Here is a 26,143-nt window from a genome sequence, read left to right on the forward strand (position 1 = left end):
CAGCTTCCTAGCAGGCCTCCTTTGTGCCACCTTCCTATTGATATCCACTTTCTTCCCAGGAGGCAACCATCATTTTGACCTCTGTTACCATAGATTAATTTTGTCTGTTTTGAACTTCATGTAAATGGATTCTCATATTGATGGAAATTCAATTTCATATAAATGGAATTTTATCTTGCCACCAGAAAAATACAAATTCCACTTGCTCTACTTCCTCATCGCTTGATGTTGTCCTTTTAGTTTTAGCCTTTCTGATAGGGCTATAGTGGTATCTCATTATAGTTTTAATTTGCATTTGTGTGATAATTAATAACATTGAACTTTTCAGATGCTTATTTGGATATCCTTTATCATGAAATGTATTTTTTTTTAAAAAAGATTTTATTTATTTGAGAGAGAGAGACAGAGATAGCAACAGAGTTCACAAGCAAGTGGGGAGGAGAGGGAGAAGCAGGCTCCCCGCTGAGCAGGGAGCCCGACGTGAGACTCAATTCCAGGACCCTGGGATCACGACCTGAGCCAAAGGGCAGACGCCTAACCAGCTGAGCCACCCAGCTGGCGCCCCAATTATGAAATGTCTCTTAAGTCTTTTTCTTTTTTATGTTGGGTTGTCAGTCTTTTTTTTTTAATTGATTCAGAATACTTTATATATTCTGAATGTTGGGCTTTGTTGGTTATACATATGCACATATCATCTAATCTGTGGCTTGCCCTTTCATCTGATTATTGTTGCATTTTGATTAATGGAAGTTATTAATTTTAATAAGGTACAGTTTATTACTCCTTTATGATTGTTGCTTTTTCTATCCTTTTCAAGAAATCTTTACCTTCTTCAAGACTGTGAAAATAAACTGAGGCTCAGAGAGGTTAAGTGGTTTGTGCTAAAATTGTGGCAGGCTGTTAGTTGTCTTTAAAACATCAATTGGCTCTTTCTTCCGGGGCATATATGGCTGTCCATCCAGTCATTTCTGGCTTGCCCTGTATTGGGAAGTGGCTATGTGAGTTTGGATTAGATCAATAGAATATAAATAGAAGAGGGGCGCCTGGGTGGCTCAGTCATTGGGCGTCTGCCTTCGGCTCAGGTCATGATCCCAGGGTCCTGGATCGAGCCCCGCATCAGGCTCCCTGCTCTGCGGGAAGCCTCCTTCTCCCTCTCCCACTCCCCCTGCTTGTGTTCCCTCTCTCGCTGTGTCTCTCTCTGTCAAATAAATAAATAAAATCTTAAAAACAAACAAACAAAAGAATATAAATAGAAGAGATGGTCATCTCCAACTTGAAAACAAGATATCTTTCATGTATTTTACCCTTCCCTCCACCCTGTGCACCCCCACCATGTACTGTAACATAGACATAATAGAATTTCAGCTCTGATCTTGTAGATGAAGACAATACTCTGAATGATCCCATAGAACAGAACTCATTTAAGTTTATTAAAATAATATTTAAAAATTCTTTAAATAATAAAGGTAGCTCAGATGCTACCTTTTCCTTCAAGCCATTCCTGATCCCCTAATTAATATTCACATCCCCCCACCTGAATGTTTTTCTGCTCCTGAGGACAGGGAACATTTCTTTAGTCTACTGCTTTGCATGTGGTAGGCACTTGGTAAGCATTTTGAAATAAATGAATAAATAAACTAGATAAGTAAATTTTTCAGAAGCTAAAACTATATATTTAATATTAAGAAATGTTGATCTGGTCATGCAGTGAGTGTAGCCTGAGAAGTTCTCTCTACATTGGTTCTGTGCCTTCTCTGCAGTGAGGTTCTGACTCAGCAGTTCTTAATCAGCAGATTGGCTGTGCTGTATCACTTTCATCTTCTATAACACAGCTTATGTACCTGGGTATCTTGGTACTAATTTACTGACACAGTATGACCATGACCTCATTTGACCTTTTATCACACCAGCCCTTTCTGACTGCTATACAATGAGAAAAAGCTCACGTGGAAAAAGAGATGCTATTTTCTATTTGAAGCAAATGATTTGACTTAGACAACTATGTGACAACTGGCTTCACTCAGATTCTCTTGGCATCTTTAAAAAACATTTGAACCATATTTAAGATGCCATTATGTTCCTACCTTCAAATACAGCAGTTGGGAGATTCTGATTCAGTACGTTTGAGGTTGGGCCCAGAAATCTGTACTTTTAAATAGTTCCCCTGGCAACTCTAATGATAACTTACTTAATTTTGGGAACCAGTGGAGGAGAAGGGCTAAGAGCTCAGATTCAAGAGTCAGAAAAACCTGAATCCTAATTATTTTCTATACTTACCAGCAGTGTAACTTTGAGAAAGTTATGTAGTGTCTTTAAGGTTCAGTTTGATTATCTGAATATTATGTGGACAATAACAGTACCTACTTTCAAACAATGTTATGAGGATTAAATGAGATAATCCATCTAATATGCTTAGCACAGTGTTTGACAGTAAACATTCAGTAAAATGTAACTATCATTACTCATACTATTATCACTAATTATCAAGTTCTTCATAAGGGATCTTTCTTGGGGCACCTGGGTGACTCAGTTGGTTGGGTGTCCGACTCTTGGTTTTGGCTGGGGTCATGATCTCATGGGTCATGGATTCGAGCCCTGCATCTGGCTCCACACTCAGCGGGGAGTCTGCTTGAGATTCTCTCCCTCTCCCTCTGCCCCTCCCCCCCTTAAATAAATAAATAAATATTTAACCAAAAAAAGGGATCTTTCTTTGTATTGTTTTTGTATAGAGCATACAAAATAGAATCTACTGTCTCTACAAAGAAAGGATTCATGTGTTGTGTGGGTATGTGGTCTTTCTCTTAATGAGTTCTCAGTTTTAGGTGTTTGAAGTTCTTTATGGGCTTACTCTGACCCCAGTTCCTCTTCCTTAATAATTCACCAAGTAGCCATTCTGTGCTTTTTTTAATTATTGAGGGACTATTCTTCTGTGTTTCTACATGTATACCCATGCACGTGTGCGTGCGCACGTGTGTGTGTGTGGTGTGAATATTACCAAAAGATGCTTACCTGGAAAATTTAAGAACTGAATGTTCTATTGCAGCATTTCTCAAACAATTAGATAGTTAACATGTCATAATTTAGGGGCTAGAATTGAGTCTGTGGATAAAGCAAATGCAGAGAGCCACCTTTTAAGTTCTGGTCTCCTTATAAAATTCTCTATCTGCTTCAACATCTGAAAATGGAACAGAGCTAATCTGAGCTAGGGTTTGGTTGTGCTACCTACAAAATAAACTGAGTTTTGATGTGTGTTGTGTTTCATATATTCAAGGACGAGTGATGTGGAATGCTTGGGGCAGGAGGGAGGAACCGGGAGTGGGGAGAGTCATGGTATCCAAAGGTTTTAGAGCCACTCCCTTGTACCTTAGTTATTTGTTATGAATTTACTCCCAAAGGTAACAGTAAATAATGAAAAGTTAAACTTTGGAGCAGAAATACTCTTTCATGGCAGGGGTAAGATTTCTTTTAAGTAAAGCAAAAACTCACCAGGGTAAGAGAATGGGTGGATTCATCTGAAGAGTCTTCTTTGCATAAAGAAGTAATACTATTGCTAAGAATAGGGTGTCAAAAAAGGAATAAATAATCTTTGGGTCCGTGTGTTTGTATACCTTTCATCTGCATGGATTAAAAGTCCATAATTCTGTAAGTTTTAGTTAACTCTTATAGCTGCTATCAGTTCTAGTTAATTTAAGTAACTGTGACTTATTTTTTTATTACGTTTGCATTCAACTGTCTATTGAATTCTCAAATAGCCTGGAGAGTAGGTGATGAGAGTCGTGGTCTACAAGTCTTACACTTTAGTGAACCATTCACAGTCAGAGTTCATTTATCATTGTCAACAAATAGCTGTCGTCATCTGACCGGAATGGATGAGAAATTTCAGTTGTTGGGGCAACAAGAGTATTTAGAGCTGAAATTTCAATTAGAAATAAGGTTGATTAGTTAACAGTTAAGGGCCTCATTTTGGGGTCAGATTATCCTCATTGCTCTTTCAAGTATTAGATATTCTTAGTTATTCAGAATTCATGGAATTCTTAATAGAGTTGGTTTACATATAATTTCTCCTCTTTGACTCATATGAATTTAAATCTTCTCTAAAAACCTGTATGGATTTCAGAGGCTTAGAGAGGATTAAAAAGCTATAAAATTTTAAATAACTTCATCCAGTGAGCATGTTTACCTAAATGTGTCATCAAACTTCTCAGTTTTCTGGTTAGAGAACTGGTTTGGGACAGGCTGACTCACACTGTCGACTGATAGAATGCAAACACATTCACAATTCTCCTGGCGAGACTAATGCAACAAAAACAGAGTTCTGTGAGCTTTTAGAGGTGAAGTGTTTCATTTCTCCAGTAAATCTTCCTATCACTAAGAGCTTTCAAAAGAAACAAACGGGTGTCTTCACAGTTGTTAGGTGCTGGGTGAGGTGGCGTAGGCGTACTACTGTATCCAATACCCTGTGCCACTGTTAGTTCTTTTACTTTGAACTTTGGTCTTCTACCCTAATTTGTCTATTTGCTTTTTTTTAATTGAAGTATAATGAACATACAATGTCGTATTAGTTTCAGGTGTACAATATAGTGCTTTAACCTTTGTGTACATTGTAAAATGATAACTTTAATAAGTCTAGTTACCACCCATCACTGTACAAAGTTAATACAATATTATTGGCTGTATTCCTTCATGCTGTATATTACATCTCTGTGACTTACTTATTTTATAACTGGAAGTTTATACTTCTTAATCCCCTTCACCCATTTTGTCCCCCAACCACCAATCTGTTCTCTGTATCTATGACTGGGTTTGGTTTGGTTTGGTTTGTTTGTTTTGTGTTTTAGATTACACATGTAAGTGAACTCTTGTGGTATTTGTCTTTCTCTCTCTGATTTATTTCACTTAGCATAATACCCTCAAGGTCCATCCATGTTGTCACGTATGGCACCCCTTCCCACTCTTAAAGGAAATCATTTTTAAAGGTAATCTGGGAAATATTAGTAGTTTGCCCTTCAATTAATAAAAACAATGCTCTGGAATTTTGATATTATCCCCATATGTAAATGAACATTTTACTGGGTTTGTATTTCACTTTTAATCATTAGATCACAAATTCTTTGCCCAAATAGTTATTCACATTCTTTTCAGTTACCCCTTGTGCATGGAAGGTAGATAGCAAGAATATTTCTGCCCATTTTGAAGATTAAAACAACTGTACAGAACTCAAGTTATTTTTTTTTTTTATCAAATTTGTTCAACAAATTTGGGGGCAGCTCCCAAGATGGCCAAAGAGTGGTATTCTCTAAGATGGCTATATTCTCTATGTAAGGTTTGCTGAGTAGCTCTTTTCAAGGATGAGGGGATGGAGATTGGAAATGTCTTCTTGGCAGAGTTCAAGGTACAGTCAAAATAAATAGATGCGGGGCACCTGGGTGGCTCAAGTCGTTAAGCGTCTGCCTCTGGCTCAGGTCATGATCCCAGGATCCTGGGATCGAGCCCCGCGTTGGGCTCCCTGTTTGGCAGGAAGTCTGCTTCTCCCACTCCCTCTCCCCCTGCTTGTGTTCCCTCTCTCGCTGTGTCTCTCTGTCAAATAAATGAATTAAATAAATAAATAAAATAGATGCTCCTATTCCTTTCTCTTTTCCAGGTAGTTATATCTCATTGCCATTTGTTCATATGTTGCTGTAATTAACCAATTTTAGGCCAGGCAAAAGAGATTAGGTAGCATATTGCACACTCATAACTTTTTTTCTGGGATTTAGGGTGGAATGAGTTTTTCCATTTACTTTAGCCAAATGGACACATACTTCTCCAATCCCATTTTGCTATGAAGTAAGTCTTTATCAGGAAATTGTACAGTAATAGAAAACATGGAATCCATTTCTGAAGGCCTTATCCCCCTTGGTGTTTTGCTTATAATTGTAGTTTTCTGGTTGCTGTTAATAGTGTTATTGTTATGCTCTTTCCAAATCTGACTCTGGACACACCTAACATAATGCTTTGTGTATGCTGTGGGTGCTCTGACAAATTCCCAATGGTGGGTTGAGATTTTTCTGCACAACACATTTCTCTTGGTTTCAGGATAAAGAGGGAACTTGGGGTAATGGCACATGGTCTGCACAACCTAGCCCTCACCTACTCATCCTCAACAGAGACTTAATTCCAAAAACTTGTCTTTTTCATTCCTTTGTACTTGTGGGTGCAATTTTCTGCCTGAAATATCCTTTCCCCTCTTCTCTACCTGATGAGAGTCTACTCAAGACATCAAGTTAATTGCTCCTTGATGGGATGCCTTCCCATTCCCTCCATGAAGAGCTAATCCATGCCGCAGATGAGATCCCTGAGTACTCTGTATACGCTTCAGTTGCAGCCCACATTTAACTACCTCATACTACTTATGTTTCTACTGGGGCCTCAAAGACAGGATCTATATCTTACTCTTTATTTTTGTCCCCAGTTCTTAGTTTCATGCATAATGTTAGGTTAAATGAATGTCAGTGAATGAATGGATGGATGACAGATACCTCCTTTTTCCCTTTTTCTCATATAGAACAAAATACTCTTTCTCCTTTTTTTTTTTTTTCACAAAAAATAATCATTTGCCTTTGATCATTTCCCTTTGGGATATCCCCAGTAGCCTATTTCCAAGTCCCTATCCTTTGGTTCCTGAGCATGATTTGGCATTAAAGGATGTTCCTTTATAAAGTTTTAAGAATTAAAACAGCTAACCTGTATCTCATGAGAAATATCCATTATCATTAACAGGTTTATCCTTTTTATGGCTGAACAAAACTGAAAGGATATAACTTGACTGATAGGGATTGTGTTGAATCTCTAGATCAATCTGGGGAGTATTACCATCTTTACAGTATGAAGTGCTTTGATCCATAAATATGGGATGTCTTGCCATTTATTCGGTCTTCTTTAATTTCTATCAACATGGTTTTGTAGTTTAAGAGTTCAAGTCTTCCCGAGTGTTTTTTTTTTCTTTTTGCTGCTATTGGAAATGGAATTGTTTCTTAATTTAACTTTTAGTTTGCTTGTTGCTACTGTACAGAAATACAAATGATTTTTGTATATCAATCTTGTATACTGCAACTGTGCTAAGCTCATTTATTAGTTCTAATAGATTTCTTAGTGGATTTCTTAGGATCTAATTATTATCATTAGTATTATCATTGTATTAGTTTAATTTCCAAAGCAAAAGATGTTTGGAGATTGTTCATCTTTCCTAAAAGGCAAAACACTTGTTTTATTTTGTAGGATGGTATGTTAGCTTTTTTATCCATGCCTAGATCTAAGTTTTTATGATGATTTTTTAAAAGATTTTATTTTTAAGTAATCCCTACACCCAACATGGGATTCAAACTTAGAACCCCAAGATCAAGAGTCACACACTGTACTGACTAAGCCAGCCAGGCACCCCTTTTTGATGATTTTATGTGCTACTTTATATGTTTATGTCTTCTATCTTAATTTGATATTTTGAAGACAAACTATTTCATCTATCAACTGTGTTAGCATATTAAAACTATTATCTGTTAAGGTCTATAGTCTTACTGTAAAATTTGGAGTAGTTCAGAAAAGAAAAAATTTATGTATATGATTTTCTCTGAAAGAAGAAAGTGGCCATAGATGGACAATGACTGGCAGGTTCATATAGTTTTACCTTTTATTTTGCTTTATTTCTGATTCTCCAGAAAATATCTAGGGACAGTTTAGAGTTCATGGATCATGTCCTTCACCTCAGTGGCAGTACCCTGTCCAAATAAGCATCATCCCTTGTATTTGGGAAAGCATAAAGAAAGTGTATGTCATCTTTTGCTGCTTTGATTCTTCAGGGCTCATTTTGTTCACTTCATCAGGCAACTCCTGCAGATAAGTATAAATTTTATTTGAACTGCAGGAGCTGCTACTCTTGGATCAGATCCCTGCTTCTGTTGCTTTTACAGCCTTCCTCTGCTAGGAGATCCGAAGGCCCCTGGGGGAGGTGCTAACAAGTACTTGGGTGGGATCTGTAAACCTGACTCTAGAAGTGTATCGGTGCCGCCCCCTCCTCCCACCGCCACTACAGTCTTCTGTGATGTCTTCAGGGTCCTGCATAAAGGCTTCTTTTCTTATGGGTTTTAGTTCCTTATTATTCAAAAAGCAAAAACACAAAGTTACCAATGACTCACTTATTTCTGAAAGAAAATTGGAATTAAGAGACATCTGAAGTCATTGAGAGTCAATTCATTGAACAATGTTTAATAGCCCCAAAAAAGGGAATATAATCTAAAGTCCATATATGGGGCCTGGCTAAATGAACTGCATCTATAAAATGAAATAATATGCAGCCACTTAAAAAAAAAAGGTAGGAAGAATATAGTATGATCTCCTTCATGAATTGCTGATACAGGCTTACAATAATTTTTTAGGAAAATGCACAGGAAACTGTTAACTATGGATTACTTTGGGGAGTAGGAAGTGAAATGAAAGGAAGGTTTTAATTTTCATTTTATACTCTCCTGTTCATTTAAATTTTCTATTTTCATACGTTATTTGCTCACTTGTTTTTTTCGTTATTTCAAACACATAAAATTAGAGCTAATAGCACAATGAACCCCCCCATGTGTTCCTCATATAACTTCAATAACTATCAACTCCTGGCCAGTCTTGTTTCTTCTGTACCACCCTACTGAAGGGTAGCAGAATATGCCATTCCAAAATATGCCTCTTTGGCATAAGGATTATTTTGAATTGATTATTTTGAGAAACAGCAGATGCAGAAGTTCTGAAAACAAGAGTAGAGTTAACCTTTTGTAAGAGAAATTTACACTTATGGAGGAACTCTCTATTTGTAAGAGTATCTCCCTCTCAGTACCAGGAAGAGAAGGATGACTAAATCACAAGACAGTCTTACCAGTGGAGAAGGCACCAACTTAAATCTGCATAATAGACCTTACCCTTGCTTTTTCTGGTAACTTCCCTTAACAAGCTGCCCCTCCCCCCAACCCACCTGTCTTTTGCTTTTAGCTGAAGATGGCATTTAAGGTTCCGGCTTAAGTCATCTTGTAGAGTTACTCATTTTCCCTGGTTATTTCCCATGTATACATGTTAATAAACTTCAGTTTGTTTTTTCTCTTGTTAACCTGCCTTTTATTACAGGGGGGTTTCAGCCAAGAACTCAGAAGGGTAGAGAGGAAATTATTTTTCCTCCCCTACACTATGCTCCCCAACTCTAAATTATTTTGAAGCAAATCCCAAACATTCTATCATTTAATTTTAAAATATTTTCAGACTATATCCCTGAACGATAATGATTTTTTAAAATATACATCACAACACCATTAACACATCTAACATTAGAAATAATTATTTCATATTCTGATATATTCCAGGGTTCAAATTTTCCTGATTCTCTCCACCCCCCTTCTATAGTGTCTTCAAATAAAGATTCAAATAAGATCGTCCATTACAGTTTACGGAAATGTCTAAATTTCTTTTAACTTATAAATTTCCTTTGGTGTTTTCCCCCTTGCACATTATTTACATCATTTGTTAATGGAACCAGGCTGTTTTTTACACAGAATTGTCACAATATTGATTTTGCTGGTTGTACCCCTCTGTTTTCATTTTATTGTTTGGGTTTTTTTTAATATATTTACATATATGTATTTGATTTTGAAGAAACTTAATGTTTCTATATTCATTCAGCAGTATAGAGAAGGTGGAAGGAAGTTCCTATCTCTGGGTCAATATAAAAACATTTAGAAGCATGAAGAAGAATAACACATTTCTTTTCTTGCCACCAAAGAGCAGGGGATCTTTGGGAGAGGTCTCCACTAAAAACAACAGCTCCTTTGAAGTCCCTATAGCTCCTGCTACCAATTACAGCGTTCATGTTAGTGAGTATGTTTGTTGAGAGTAATACATTTATTTATTCTGTAAATACCAATTGGGCACTCTCTGTGAGGCGCTAAAGCTACAGGGATAAACAAAACAAGATGTCTCTGCTCTCCCGGAGCTTACACACAAGTGTGTAAGTGGGGAGACAGACAAGAAGCCATGATAAACAGGCTTCTTCATCTCGTCTGTATTGTGTCCAGTGCTTATCGTTCTGATTCAGTATACATCTGCTTTTATAGGGTCCAAAGAATATTTGTCCTCTTTCCTCATCACATATATCCTATTCTCCAAAGCTGGACTTCTCAAGTCTGGCTTCTCCATTTCTGGATCAACCATGTTCTAGGGCCTGTTTCTTATTTACTGGTGATACTGAAGTGATTATTCAGAAAGCTGACTAGATAGACTTGAGCTTTGCAGGTTTTCAAGGTCTCCACCATTCTCTATTGTGTACATCCAGCCTGTTCCTCTCATTTACCCTATCCTGCTGGCCCCTGAAGGCTTTTTGAGGTTGAGGACCATGCCCCCTCTTACCCTTTTATGTTTCGGATATATTTTAAATGAAAGTGATTATTAATGAATGTAGCATCTGTGAGGAAGTTTGAATGGGCTATCTTCAATTTAATAAAAGCAGAATTTGAACATTGTTTCTGAAACATTTTAGAAGATGGATTCATCTGAATCATCTATGTTTGTATGTTTATACTGCCCCCACATCCCCATCTTTGTTATATATATCTGAAATACAAAGAAACTAACGAACTTTTAGGGTGTCCTTTGTACAGTTTGGTGGGTATGAATGCTCAGCCATGGTGCAAGAAAAGTTTGTTCTGAAACCACAGATCTCCTCAGATTCCTGAGATTTCTTTCTGGAACTGAAAGGGGGAACTATGTGACTGCCCCTCATGTTTCCCTAACAAACAAAATAAAATCGGTCTGAAAAAATACAGGCCTATTTAGAGGAGACAGGGAAGCATGTTTCAAGATTAAACTCTTCCAGCTTAGAATTCAGTTCCTGCCGTCCATAAGTTTTTTGTGATGAAGTTCTATCTGATTTGCTCTGCTTTGTTATTATTGAGGTGTGACTCACTTAGAATTCAACACAGATGAAAATTAAGGAGTGATTTTTTTTCCTTCCAACATTTTTGTTATTCTGTGCCTCTTACTTTGTTTATTGATAAAAATCTTAGCCCTCAAAGGAACGGTGAGAATAAGCCGCTGAATTCTTCTGCATGAAGAAGCCGTAGGAGTTCTCCATTTGGGTCTCCACAAATAAACACATAAAAAGACCATTCGTTTAATCAAAATGCTGTCTAACGGTTTAAACTGTCATGTTTGAAAGTATGGCCATAGAACAACTGGCATGTTCTCGAATAGATTATTAGCTGGAGTTTTTATTAGTCAGCAAATCTGTTTAGAAAAGAAGTAATTTGACATAAAGCAAATGACAGATGTGCTCCACAGGGAAATGTGCTTTTTTTCTTTTTAATTGTCATTTATATTGGGTCCTCACTATTGACAGTACTGGTAAGTATTCGATTTTGAGATCTCTGATATCTTTGAAGGATATATTCTCTAAACAGTGTTGTGGCAGCCACATGTAATTCTCTTTTTTCTATATTGTTCCTTTACTATATATATTCCAATGTTTGTTATGGCATGACAAGCCTTGAATGTCATATTTACTCAACAACAACAACAAAAATGCATGATATAGGGGTGCCTGGGTGACTCAGTTGGTTAAGTATCTGAGTCTTGATTTCAACTCAGGTCATGATCTCAGGGCTGTGAGATTAAGCTCTGCTTCAGGCTCCAGGCTGGGCGTGGAGCCTGTTTAAGATTCTCTCTCTCTCTCTGCATTTTTTTAAATGCATGATATAAAGTGACAAAACTGCAAGTTAGAAATTACTTATTTTTAAGAAAACACATACTCATCCTCATAAATTCTGCTAACGTGTTTCTTCTGAAACATCTTTTTTCCTTTTTTTTTTTTTTTTTAAGATTTTATATATTGAAAGAGAGAGCACACGAGCAGGGGGAGGGGAGAGGGAGAGAGAGAACTCCAAGCAGACTCTGCACTGAGTACGAAGCCTGATGAGGGGTCAGATGTGGGGCTCAATCCCACAACCCTGAGATCATGACCTGAGCCCAGATCAAGAGTCGGACACTTAACCAACTGAGCTACCCAGGCACTGCTTCTGAAACATCTTCTGAAGAAATATAAATTACCTGTTCTCCAGGCATCTCAAATATTTCAAGCTGTTACTGGGAAATTCGTTGAAATAAATGGGAAAATGCTGTGGACATAAGTATATGTGCATGATAAATAGGAAATGTGAGGAAGCAAGAATTTGCAAGTAGTAATTGAGTTAAATAAGAGAAATTGGAATGAAATTCTCACACACTTCAAATCAACTGGATTTTTAGAGGCGGAATTTGACAAAGTGAATTTTGGATTCCACAGTGTTAAACAAATCAAACTTGTCAGGACCATGGAAGGCCACTACCATAAGTGTTGTAAACTATTGTTGAATCTGTCATGTGGTGGGAAAGGTGAGCCAGGATCCTAGATTTGGACTCTAAAACTTGGCATGGGATTGTATGGAGAGAGGAGAGTTCAGACCTTTTAGAGAAGAAGCAAACAGAAACAGTCTTTGGAAGACTAGTGATGCTAGGCCATCCAAACCTGAATTTGATAGGGAAGAGGAAATATACTGAAATTATATTGACAACAGCAAAATACTCTCTCAAGAAAATGTTAGGTTTGTGTTTTTGATATGTTAGAATTTTTTTCTTCAGAAGTAACACATCTCTAAAATCAAAGCCCAAGTCAGTGGGAAAGTCTGATTCATGTTACTAACATCCACTTTACATACTTTTAAACATCAAATCATGTTTAAAATGAGGTCAGATTCAAGATTAGTCCCAGGCACAGTTATAAAGTAAGAAATGGGTACACTCCTTCATTGCTAGTAATAATGTAAACAGTCTCTTTATTTATAGAGGACAAATTAGCTACAGTTTTCAAAATCCTTAAAAGGTTCATAACTTTTGACCCACATCTAAGGATTTATTATTCTAAGGCAACATTTAAGAAGGTATAAAAAGTAATTGAAGTATGAGGCTGTTAGTCATAGTGTTCCTTATAAAGGTGAAAAAGTGGAAGGTATCTAAATGCCCACAATAGGGAATTTGTTAAATAAATTACATCTGTATGATACAGCAGAAGTCATATTCTTAAAAATTATGGTGTAGAGGAGTAGTCAGTGATTTTAGGAGGATGTGCATGATGTTTTTGTTAATGAATAGAAATAGGGTACGAAAACTGAGAAGTATGAATTGAAGAGTTGTTTTTAGCTTTTTTGTGGTTAATGTTTTTACTATTTTTCAACTTTAAAATCCCCTCTTGGGATCTTTCTTTCCTCCAGTGCCCTGACAAAGGACCTGCCTTCTTTTATATCTGCTCTCTTTGGGACAGTCCCAAAGCTCTCAAGCTCATTCTTCTTCACCTATCAAAATTGACTTTTTTATATATATGTATATATACTATTTTCCAAAGCTGGACTAAGTGAAGAGAATTAATCCAGAAGCTAATTTATGATAAGTTATTAATATAAAAAAATAGATTTTGACTTCTTCTTTGCCAATTTGGATGCCTTTGATTTCTTTTTGTTGTCTGATTGCTGTGGCTAGGACTTCCAATACTATGTTGAATAGCAGTGGTGATAGTGGACATCCCTGCCGCGTTCCTGACCTTAGGGGGAAAGCTCTCAGTTTTTCCCCATTGAGAATGATGTTCGCTGTAGGTTTTTCATAGATGGCTTTTATGATATTGAGGTATGTACCCTAGACTCTGAAAAACAAACAGGGTTCTAGAGGGAAGGGGGGTGGGAGGATGGGTTAGCCTGGTGGTGGGTATTGAGGAGGGCACGTTCTGCATGGAGCACTGGGTGTTATGCACAAACAATGAATCATGGAACACTTCATCTAAAACTAATGATGTAATGTATGGGGATTAATATAAGAATAAAAAAAAAATGAAAAAAAAATAGATTAAAGTTTAACAACTTTTCTTACATTTCAGTCACTTATTCAACAAATATTTATTATATTCTCAGTACTCTTGATCCTGCAGGAGAAACTGTGAACAAAACAAATCAAATGTAGGCCCCTTACCTGATAGTGGGAATATTTCGTTTTAGGCCAGAGGATGTGATTGTATGGGGATCTTGTGACATTGGCAGGCCAGAGGAGCAGTGGAATTTTGTGATGCACTTAAAAACTGCCATATTGCATGAGTCTTAATTTCGCATATATGCTAGCCTGTGCTCTTCGTAGTATCATTGCATTAACCTTTCTGTTTTTACTAAGTAAAATGATTTCCAAAAGGGGGAAATAGGTCTCCATGGTTTTAAAAGAAAAAAAATTTTCTTTGAGCACGGTATTGCTCTGCTCAGTGTTAACAATGTTAGGTCAATAGGCCGTTTAGTAACACCTGTACTCTGAATGGAAGAAGGTATAAGCAGCCCTAGAGAATGAGCCCTCCTTGGTGCAGCCTCTGTGTTCTCTGTTGTCATTGTACCTGTAACACAACATTGCACTGTTTTTATGTCTGTCTCTCCTATACTGAAGGGTATGCCCAGTTGAAAGCTCCTATTCATCATCACGTCCTTGCCACCCAGTCAGTATAGGGTCTAATTAAATGCCTTCCTGGAAATCCAGAAAATGCCCAGTATGGCACCAAGTTTATAAATAAACTACCTTAAAGAAAGGCGAATTTGAAGAAAGATGCTAGTGCTTACTGAGTGCTTCCTGTGTGTTAGACACCATACTTAGCACTTTCTATGCATTTTATAATTTAGTACAAGAACCTATGAGATCCATATCATTTTTTTAATAGATAGTGAAACTGAGATTAAATAGGTTAAATACTTTGTTCCAGGTCAAATAGCTAGTGAGAGGATGGGACCATGGCTTAGACTTTTGTTATTCTAACTCCGGAGTCTATACTTTTTAACTCCAATAGCCTACACCCTTCCAAGAAAATGCTTTTTTGTGCAGGGATGTTTACTCCTTATTTACTCATCATTTATGCCAGGCATCTCCATCCTCATAGCTGGCCCGAGCTGTTTGGCTTTATCTTCTCATGAGGGAATAATACACTTGCCAGGAAAATTTACCTGCAAGTTGCAAATGCAGGCAGAAATTTCCATCTTGACATGATGTAATGACTCTTCTTTCTCTTTGTATCTTAGAGTCAGGTGGAACAGAAGTTTGAGGTTGCCTTTCCACATTCAGTCTTTGGCTTCCTGTTCTGTAGGGCTGTTAAACTAATAGCTGTGAGCTGGTTGGATGTGTTTATCCAGTGCTTACTATATGTCCTCCATTCTCCTAGGGCTAAGCTGGCTGTTGAATAATTACAGTCCTTAATATCTTTTTTGCCTGACTTTCCATAATATTGCAACAGTAGTGTCAGTACCATAGAATGAATGCTTGAATCTTCTTTGAATCATCTACCTATTATTTGTGAGTATCTTGTCTTTTCAACTGTATTATTATTATTATTATTATGTCTTAAAATTCTTCTGGAACCCCCACAACACCAGGCACGAAACTCAAGCATATAGTAATATAGTAATAGCGCCAAATATGTTATCAGGAGAGCTAGCTTCTGGTCTGGCTCTACTACTATTTAGCAGCAAGATTTTGTGATTTCTTATCTAGGACTTGATGGGCCTCACTTTTCTCAATTCAAAAATCAGAAGGTTGGTCTAGATTGTCAGGTCTTTTCTAGTTGAAATTCGGGATTCAGAGACTTCTGTAATTTTTTTGTAGTTATTTGATTGATCAATTCTTTGTAGTAGCATTAACAGGAATAGAAATGTCATAAACTGGCCTGGATTTGCAAAGATGATACTAGGTTCAGTTTTGAATATGTGACATTTGGGAAGTAGTACGGTGTACCTAAATCTAGATATCCTTTAAGAATGGAAATACAGACTTGGATTTGAAGTTGGTAGAGGTACTGTCATTCTCACGGGCCTCTTTTGATAGTATGAGTTAGAATCATAGGCTTAAAGTAAAAGGTACTTATTTACAGCAGTCACATTACCACAGATATTGAGATCTGAAAGAGAAATACACATAATATGGTCTATCCCATTTGTTTTATACACAAGATTGGAGAAATTCCATTGGAGAAATGGAATTTGCCCCAAGTTACACACTAGCTACAGATCTAGTCTGTAGTCCAGAGTCCCCTATCTCCAAGCTCCTGCTTCATCCCTCACTGTGTTTGTTAGTTTTCCTCTTTGACTGCTTTGTAACGTGTATAATATTCTTTTGTGAGTAATAAATTCACTAATCATTCTTCATCCAAATACATACCCAAAATTATTTGTAAAATTTGGCTCAGCTTTCTAGGGGAGAAAAGCAATTAAAACACGGTGTTGTTACTGTATCTGAATTTTGACCTCTATAATTAAATGGTGCTATATGAAAAGCACTGAATTGTGCAGTTACAAGGAACAATTTTGTGACATCTGTTGAAAGCTAAGTTATGGTGTACAGTCCTAAATTGTGTTCAGTACCTTTATGAGGTAATTAACTTCTCTGCATCCCTGCCCAGATCCTATGTTATGTCTGGGGTGTATAAACACTTGTGGTACTCTATGGAGTTATGATACTGAAGTAAATGTTTGTGGTGGGTCTCCATTTTGTTCTGATAACAAACTGGATACCAGTGACAAAGGTCAAATGGAGATCTGGCATCTATTTCACTACTTGCAAGACATAGTCTCGAGAATATGTAATACATATAACTCCTTGCCAGAAAACTGAAAGGAAATGATTGCATTTGAGTACAATGTATTCTACAACAATAGTTTAGTGTGCATGAAACTTAAAACTGCTGGCTTTCTAAATACGATTTTTTAAAAGTAGACTTAGTTTATTTATTTTCTAAAACATTATACCCATTGTGTCATACTTTATGGGATAGTCTTAAAAGCTGAGATTTAAGACCAAAGAAGCTAAAAATTCTAATGGCAATGGTTACAAGATATTGAATTCTCCAGTAAAGTACTCTAGTTTAATGTGTTTGTTGATTTCTCCTGGATGTTCTATTTTCATGAGCATTTCATGTTATTATGTCATTTTACCATAATGGTGCCTTTCTTTCCCTATCCATCATGATCTCATAGTACCTTAGAAGCATCAGTATCAAGTCTTAAAGTCTGCAGTGGCATCTCTGTTTTACATATGCACAAATTAGTCAGGGTTTTATATAGGTGGAGACCACATCTACCCCTTCGCCTAGTGTCTTCCACAGGACCTGGCATGTAGCAGTCATTTAATTAATTGTTGTTGCTGGGTTTTTTTTTTGTTTTTTGGGTTTGTTTGTTTGTTGTTTTTTTTTTTTGAGTGATTAAATGAATGAATGGCATGTAGCACAAACTAGCTAACTAATTAACTAAAAAATTAGATAAATTAATATACTCATTCATTTACATATATATGAGAGAGGTATCCAAAGCCTCAAAAAAGAAGACGATGTTTTTAACAAAAGCCTTTAACAGGACTCACATATAGGGATGCCTGGCTGACTCAGTTGGAGGAGCATGTGACTCTTGATCATGAGGTCATGAATTCGAGCCCCAAGTTGGGTGTAGAAATTACTTAAATAAATAAACTTAAAAAAAAGTACTCAAATACCCTCAGTTAACAGGAAGGTCAATATGGCTCAGTTTTTCAGTCACCTTGCCAATCTGCAAAATAGGCCTGTCATAATAGAGAAGGGTTGATGATAGAAATCTTTCTTTATAAAGTTCCCTCAGCCAAAGGAGAGGTAGAAGTGCTTTGTTCTTTACTAAAACCTGAACAACAAAAGACTTAGCCCAAGGTGTGGTCAAGGCAGCAATCCTTGAAGCTGGGTCCCTGGTAACTTTCCTCAAAAGACCCTCCTGCCTCCCTGAGCCACTGTTCTATCTAGTAAACTTGGGCAGGACAGGAACAAGAAATTAATTCTACCTGTGACTCCTTCTTCACCATGTGGCTTTTGAGAAGCCAGCATTTGAACTCCTGCTTTGTAAAGTCAGAGTATCAGTGCTAACCTATTTGGCCAAGATATTATGAAAAGTAATTTAAGGCTTAAAAAAAAATTCATGGTTGAAGCCACATTTTTATACAGAGTTGCCATAATATTTGTTTCCCACTCTAGTGGTTACTTCAAGGCCCGAAATGCAGTAACATGTATGGTTAATATACATGGTTTGTTTTTGTATTCTAAAAAAGAATGCATGGTTTCAAAAAAAAAGGAAACTTTTTTTCTTCACAGCCTTTTCCCCCACTGAAACTGAAAAAGGAAAAAGAAATTATGCAAGCTTTTTTGAAAGTACAGACAAATTTGGCATTTCACTTATGGGAAAATTTTGCAAAATTGTACTGACTAAAAGTGATTTTTGTTTTGGCTTTCCTGTGAAGCCATCCAGAAAGGTCAAAAATTACTGGCATTGCTTTTGTATAAAACATTTCACATAGACTCCACTTGTAATTCAGCCAAGTACATAATTCAGGTCATCGGTGACACACATATACACACATTGGAGCTGGTCAGTGCACAGAAAGTGGTCATGAAATGTGGACAATATTACCTTATGGACAGACCAAACTGCACAGATTACAGCAAAGGAAACTTTGCATTAACGTGCTTGGGAACCGTTTCCTGAGCTGATCCCTGCCCCCATCCTCCCTCAATGGGAAAACCAATTGTTTACTGATTACAACAACGACATCACTTGGCAAACATTTTGGCCTAAACTCAATCTGTGACATCAGTCTCCTTCAGGGTTTTCCACATAAAACAGATTCTCCAAAGAAAACACAGAAATTGAGCCTAAATTTGAAATCCATTATTACACCCTCTAAGGTTTCTTTAACTTATCTCAATCATGTATTTCTTAATTTTTATTTTATTTCCAAGTAGATATTATCCAACACTTAACAACCACAAAACATTCACAGTGTTTTTTCAGAGTTTCAGTCAGATAGTTCTTTATAGTTATCCTCACCCAACTCCCTTTTTATGGGGGTTATGATATCTTTCTTTGTTTCTCTATACTTAGGATCACTGATTTGGGAGTGGCTTCCATCACTTTGTTTGAGGAAGGAAGTAAACATTATTCTTTGACCCCTTAAGACAAGTTCATCTTGCTTTTATGAAGAGTGGCTGTGTGCTCAAGAGGAAGTACTCTCACTAAAGTTAGAAGGACTCCGTGATGGTGCACGTGTTTTGTCACTTGTCAGAGAATGAAACAAATGAATGGTATTTCACTCTCATGTAAGCACCTCCTCTGCATATATTTACCTGAAATTATTAGAGTTTTCCCCACTTTCTGTTTTGTTAGGTGGGTTTCATGTAATATTTTGATGCAAATGGCCCTAACGCAGGTGGAAGTCCTGATGACCACAGTCTCCCTGTTGAAGGCAGGGGAGCAGGAAGGACCAATGCAACAAGAGTGCCAAGGTAATGGGAGTTGTGATGTTGTACGGGCAGTGTAGGGCAAGAGTTGTCTGTGTATCATGTGAGTTGAGAATAGGTTTAACATTCTCATATCGAAAGAGTTACATTTGGAAGCTGTTCCTTGGCAAACAGAAATAGTGAATATTCTCATATCTTCTGGAATGGCTGCTACACAGGAATGAGAGTCACTCCAGCCACTTTTTCCTGTTTTTGGTAATGGTATGTTCACTTTCATTATTCTTTAAGACAAAGAAACTTTGTGTCCAAAGGCTAAAAAAACATGATCTTTTAAATTCTTCCTCTTAAACCCCTTCGATACTTACAGAAATGCCATTCTTAATATATTGATTCCATGGGGTGCAATTTTACTTTCATCTCACTGTTTTCCTTTCCCACTAGCACGTGGCCTTTATTCCCACTGAATTTTTGTTCCCATATCTCAGTGTTTTACTCTTTGCTCTCTCTTGGTTTAAATAATCTTCATCATCTGCCTCCCAGCATTACACTTCTGGATAGTCCTCCTAAGCCTTCCACCAGAAGAAGATAGTTGAGGTACAACTGTGAATATTAAAACTGTACCTTAGACAGCCCTCCACATTCCTACCCTAAATCTGTATCATCTTGCCTTCTTTGGTAATGTGGTAAGCCCCCTGGGCAGGGACAACCAGTACCTCTTTGTTCTATGGCAGGCAGCACTCTAACCACGGTCAATAAATGTTCGTAATAATGAAAGATGAAAGGAAGTGTCTGTGTTCAGCAAGTTAGTGCCAAATAAGTGTGGAGGCCAAATGAGGCCACGAGTGCCAAACCACAGGGGTTCGAAATAATATTTAATACAACATTGTCTCATTGAATAACAAATCTTACATTGTAATGTCTGAGTCAAATCTTCCCTTGGTGCCAGACTTCTCTACTCCTTTAAGCTTCCCCTCAAGATATTTCAAGTTCATGAGGCTCAAGGTAACAAGACCCCCTTCCCCCCCACCATGTAGTGAGCAGAAAACAAACCTCCTGATGAATGTGGAAAAAAGTAACTGGATGTGAGGGCCATGGATTCTCTGGGAATCTAACCAAGTGTCTACCATGAAGTAAACTGAAAAGAAATGAAAGTTTGCCATTAACCTAGCTATTGTATAACCTCAGTTACCTAGCTAAAATACGAATTATAAGTAGTTAGAAAAAGCACTAAGACTACTAATATTTTAGAAAAGGGAGGTCACAAGTAATTATTTTTTTTCTGCATTTTTCTGTGATTGTTAGAAATCATAGCTAATGGCAGCACCATTAGCTCTGTAACTCATAAAAGAAGTACACATGGAATAACAAGAGTGAAATGACAATTCAATAAAATTTGACATTGCAAAGATTGGTTATTTCCTATCTTTGTATTATCAATATAGAACCTTAATTGTCCTTTCCATTTCAAATGGAAGTTCATACTTTCTAAGGTGATTCAGAACAGAGGGGCAAAATGGAGCAAAATAATCTCTGTCCTTCATATGGTTATAAAATGTTTACCAACCAGTCTCTCATTTTTTGCAGCCAAACTTCTCAAAATAATAGTTCACATTCTCCTTTCTTATTTATTCTTCAAAGCATTGTGATTTGGCTACTGCCCTCACTATTTTATTGAAAGGGTTCATTAAGTTTCCCAGTGTCTTCCTTGTTGCTAAATCCTGGGACATTTTCTTCTTTTCTGTTATTACTTGAAAGTCTTTCCTTATTTGGTGTCTTTGCTTTCTTTCTCTTCTGGTTCTTCTAACACTCTACCATTCTTTCTCATCTTCCTTTCTTGACCCCTTTTCCTCCAGAAAACAGCCAGCCATTGATTTTTTTCTAGAGTTCCCTTCTCAGAATTCTCTCTCCTCACCATACCAGAACTCATGGCTTCAGCTATTACTAGCTGCAAATCCATACCACCAGCCCAATGTTTACCAGACCTGTATTTCCAACTGTATGTTGTTTAATTAGATACATCATTCTCCCCACTAGACATCAGAATACACCAGGTACCTCATACTCAATATGTCTAAAACAGGACCTGCCCCCACTTTTGAACTATCTCCTTCACCAACAAAAAGCTGTGTACCATTTCTATATTTTGTACCTTGGTGAATAGCCAGGAGTGCTTCTCAGAATTCCCTGTATTTCTTCCTCTGCTCTCCAGTCTCATTAGTCACTCATTAGTATTGAGCGTACATCATAAATATTTTCTTGTTCACACCCTCTTCTCTCTACCCTCATAGCCATTGGAACATATACCCTCCCCCAGTCAAAAGCTTCTGTCTTTACCCCATGTTGCCCTAATGGTTCTTCAAGAAAGCATACCTGATCAACTCATTCCTCTTCTCACAATTTGTCATTTGCCCCTACTTGCCAACAGTATAACAAATCCATCTGCTTGTGGCTAGCCTTTCCTTTCCTCATCCTGCAATTACACCCTATACTGTAGTCATGTTGAGTTCTCTCACTACCCATACTATTTTCTTACCTCTATGCTGTGACACTTATTTCTGCCCCTGCCTTGTATATAGTTTCCATTCTTGTTTGCATAGGGACTAGACCCCTGTTACCTCCTCTGTGCAGCTTTCACAGGGCACTCCCTTGCAGAATTAGGTGCCCAGCATTTATGTTTCCATAGTTTTTATCATACCTGGTTATTCATGCATTATATTCAAATTATCTTTAAACATATCCTCTTCCTCCCTCTGGACCATGAGATCTTTAAGAGCAGAAGCTATGTCATATTCATCCTTGTACCCCTGGTACAATGTTGAGCCCATAGTGAAAGGTTAGTAAGAGTTTGCAGAATGGGGGGCGCCTGGGTGGTTCAGTCATTAAGCATCTGCCTTCGGCTCAGGTCATGATCCCGGGGTCCTGGGATCGAGCCCCGCATCGGGCTCCCTGCTCCGCGGGAAGCCTGCTTCTTCCTCTCCCACTCCCCCTGCTTGTGTTCCCTCTCTCACTGTGTCTTTCTCTGTCAAATAAATTTAAAAAATCTTTAAAAAAAAAAAGAAAAAGAATTTGCAGAATGGATCATTGTCCTGTCCAGAGTAACCTTACCTTTCACATTCCTGTTCTAGTAAGCTTATGAATTCATCACTCTTCTCCATGTATTCTTTATGTTTTCTCTTTTCTTCCTCCAACTCCAGTATGGTTTGCCTATGAGATTTTTCTGCCATTAAAAGCTGTTCCAGGATTCGTCTATGAGATTCTTTATGTTTTTCCATGACTTTGTCCAACTACAAAAGAAAATACATTTATAGTGTGTTTACTGCAAACCCTTCAATGAACCCTTCATTCACTGTTTTAGAAATGTCTAAGTTTTGACTAATTTAGCAATGGGTTTCTGATCTGTTTGTTTTTTTATCATTACTCTTGTTAATTGATACTTTTTGATGCATTTCAACACAAAGGTAATCTTTTTATTGTCATTTTTTTTCCCCAGAGAGAATAATTGGTGCCTCTGTAGATATGAGAATAATTTCCCCATATCCCTTTTCTGACACTTCCTCCTCTCTCCAGAACAACCTTGTCAGAGGAATGACATAAAGAAAAGGAATCCTTGCATAATGTTTGATTCTGAGGCAACCTAACTGCTGTCCTGCCCCAGCCCTCCCTATAGTAGGCCTGTTGGATCACATAGTCTGTTTTTCATCATATTATGCATCAAGGTATTTGCATATTTTTAAAATTCTTATTAATCAGTTCTTTGTTGGCTGTGTAGTATTAATGTGAACAAATGTCAACACCAAGTCCTTTCTGGTTTCTGTGGCCTACTTATATCTCTATTATAAAATGATCACCCTGTGCCTGAGTTATGTGTTTGTCTTCCCTACGAGACTGTGAACTCCCTGAAGGCAAGGCCTACATTGAATTTTTAAAAATTCTTAGCATCTACATAAAAAACAATGAAATCTTGCCATTTGCAACAACATGGATGGATGTAGAGAGTATAAGGCTAAGCAATATAAGCCAGTCAGAGAAAGATAAATACCATATGATTTCACTCATATGTGGAACTTAAGAAACAAAACAAAGAGGGGGAAAAGGGGGACAAACCAAAAAGCAGACTCTTAATGACAGAGAACAAACAAGAGTTACTGGAGGTGAATTTGGGGGTGGGGAATGGTGAAATAGGTGAAGGGGATTAGATGTGCACTTGTCTTAATGAGCACAGAAATAAATCCATGCTTATAGGGTCAATTAATCTATGACAAAGAAGGCAAAAATATACAATGGGGAAAAGACAGTCTTTTCAACAAATGATGGTGAGAAAGCTGGAGAATTATATGCAAAAGAATGAAACTAAACCACTTTCTAACAGCACACACACACACACAGACTAACTCACACAAAACCTCAAAATGGGTTGAAGACCCACGGGTGAGACCAGAAACCGTAAAACCCCCAGAAGAGAACACAGGCAGCAATTTATTTGACATCAGCTATAGCAACATTTTTCTAGATATGTCTTTTAAGGCAAGGGAAACAAAAGCAAAAATAAACTGTTGGGACTACATCAAAATAAAAAGGGTATTAAAGAGGGCACGTTCTGCATGGAGCACTGGGTGTTATACGCAAACAATGAATCATGGAACACTACATCAAAAACTAATGATGTAATGTATGGTAATTAACATAACATAATAAAAAATGAAAGCTTTTGCACAGGGAAAGAAACCATCAACAAAGCAAAAAGGCAACCTACTGAATGGGAGAAGATATTTACAAATGATATATTTGATAAGGGGTAAATATTCAAAATATATAAAGAACTTATACAACTCAACCCCCACCCCCCAAAAAAAGGTAAGGGGCAATCACATTGAAAAATGGGCAGAGGACCTGAATAGAAATTTTTCCCAAACAGTCATTAAAATGGCCAACAGACACATGAAAAGATGCTCAACATCACTAATTGACAGGGAAATGCAAATCAAAACCACAATGAGATATCACCTTTTACCTGTCAGAATGGCTAAAATCAAAAAGACAAGAATAACAAGTGTTGTCAAGGATGTAGAGAAAAAGGAACCCTCATGCACTGCTGGTGGGAATGTAAATTGGTACAGACACTGTGGAAAACAGCATGGAGGTTCCTCAAGAAATCGTGAATAGAAATAGCATATGATCCAATAATTCCACTACTGGGAAAACAAAATACCAGTTAAAAAGGATATATGCACTAGTTCAAAAGGATTATTGCAGCATTATTTACTATTATTTATACCAAGATATGAAAGCAGCCTAAGTATCCATTGATAGATGAATGGATAAAGAAGATGTGGTGTATATATATATATATATATATATATATATATATATATATATAAATCTACAATAGAATATTATGCAGTCATAAAAAGGGATAAGATTTTTTTTTTTTTTTGGTCATTTGCAACAACATGGATAGACCTAGAGGATATTTTGCTAAGGGAAATAAGTCAGACTGAGACAAATACCATATGATTTCACTCATATATGAAATCTAAAAAACAAAGCAAATGAGTAAACAAAAAGCATAATCAAATCTATAAATACAGAGAATGAAGTGATGGTGGCCAGAGGGAAGGATGGTAGGGGATGGGCAAATATATGGGCCAGGAGGAATGGGAGATATAGGCTTCCAGTTAAGAAATGAGTAAGTTGGGGCACCTGGGTGGCTCAGTCGTTAAACGTCTGCCTTCGGCTCAGGTCATGATCCCAGAGTCCTGGGATCAAGTCTCGCATAGGGTTACCTGCTCAGTGGGGAGCCTGCTTCTCTCTCTGCTTGTGCTTTCTCTCTCTCTGACAAATAAATAAATAAAATCTTAAAAAAAAAAAACTTTATTTTTCACTCATGTTTCTTTAAGTTATACAATATTTGAATAAATTAAATAATTAAAAATAAAAGTAATCAAATAAGGTTGGATTTATAAAGGGCTAAATTATGGGTAACTTTCAGGGACAAACATTTGTAGAGAGTCAGGGTATTTCCAATTTTGCATGTGTGCAATAGAATTATTGTGAAACTAAAACTAAACTAAAACTTTCCTAGTGATTTTAGCTTAAGTTTGGAATCATTCTGTTCATTTCACATTGAGGTGTTGAGAGGTTGTGCCATTTGTGGAGTTTTGTCAGGATATATTCAGTGATCATCAGTTTGCATTTGCACTTATATGAGTTGGGGAATTTGTGCCTAATGCTGTTTCACAGTCACTATGTTGGGAGCCAGGATACAGTTTTAACACTATTGACTTGAATGCAGCTTCAGCTCCTCTTTCTAAAATTTGGATTAAAGTGCAAGTCAACAGACTTTGGGTGGTCTCATCCTTACCCCTCAGAGAAGCAGATCCATATGACCAAACTCCTTCACAGTTTGGCAAGACAGTAGTCTTCTCTCATGAGACACCCAAGACGAGAATAGCAAGGACATTAGAGGTCAGCCCTGAGGTAGGTTGCCAGAGCTCATGTGGGCAAATTTTGTCCAAAACTGGCTTTCACTCTCTCCAGCCTTAACTCATGCTCCTAGTTGTTTCCTTTTTATAAAAATGAAAAATTATGAAATTTTCCATTGAGGTCTCAGAGGAAAATAGAAGAATAAAATAAGGATGCCAAAGAGTTGTAGAAATGTCAGCAAGTAAAAGAGCAAGCAGTACGGCATCTTTGTGCAATGGTGGCCATGTTGAGACTTCGCATCTTTGCTATTGTCATTGCTGGGCACACTTGATGGGGGAAAGATCTTGGCTGTCATTAAACTTT

General features: G+C 37.2%; 1 protein-coding gene across 3 annotated transcripts in view; it reads right to left on the reverse strand.

The window, feature by feature from the left end:
- LOC102738075 (filamin A-interacting protein 1-like) overlaps positions 1-26,143 on the reverse strand; it is a 235,283-nt gene that overhangs the window by 27,171 nt on the left and 181,969 nt on the right. For 2 of the 3 annotated variants that reach the window (XM_081797967.1, XM_081797965.1), the window contains one exon: positions 22,463-22,641. In XM_081797967.1, coding sequence (XP_081654093.1) covers positions 22,463-22,641 — 179 coding nt within the window. Of the gene's footprint in view, positions 1-5,360; positions 5,578-22,462; positions 22,642-26,143 lie in introns of those variants that run through there. The other variant, XM_081797970.1, reaches the window with a different exon arrangement.

Source organism: Leptonychotes weddellii, chromosome 1 (assembly GCF_054177405.1).
Source record: "Leptonychotes weddellii isolate Sample4059 chromosome 1, ASM5417740v2, whole genome shotgun sequence".
In the NCBI taxonomy this organism is placed as follows: domain Eukaryota; kingdom Metazoa; phylum Chordata; class Mammalia; order Carnivora; family Phocidae; genus Leptonychotes; species Leptonychotes weddellii.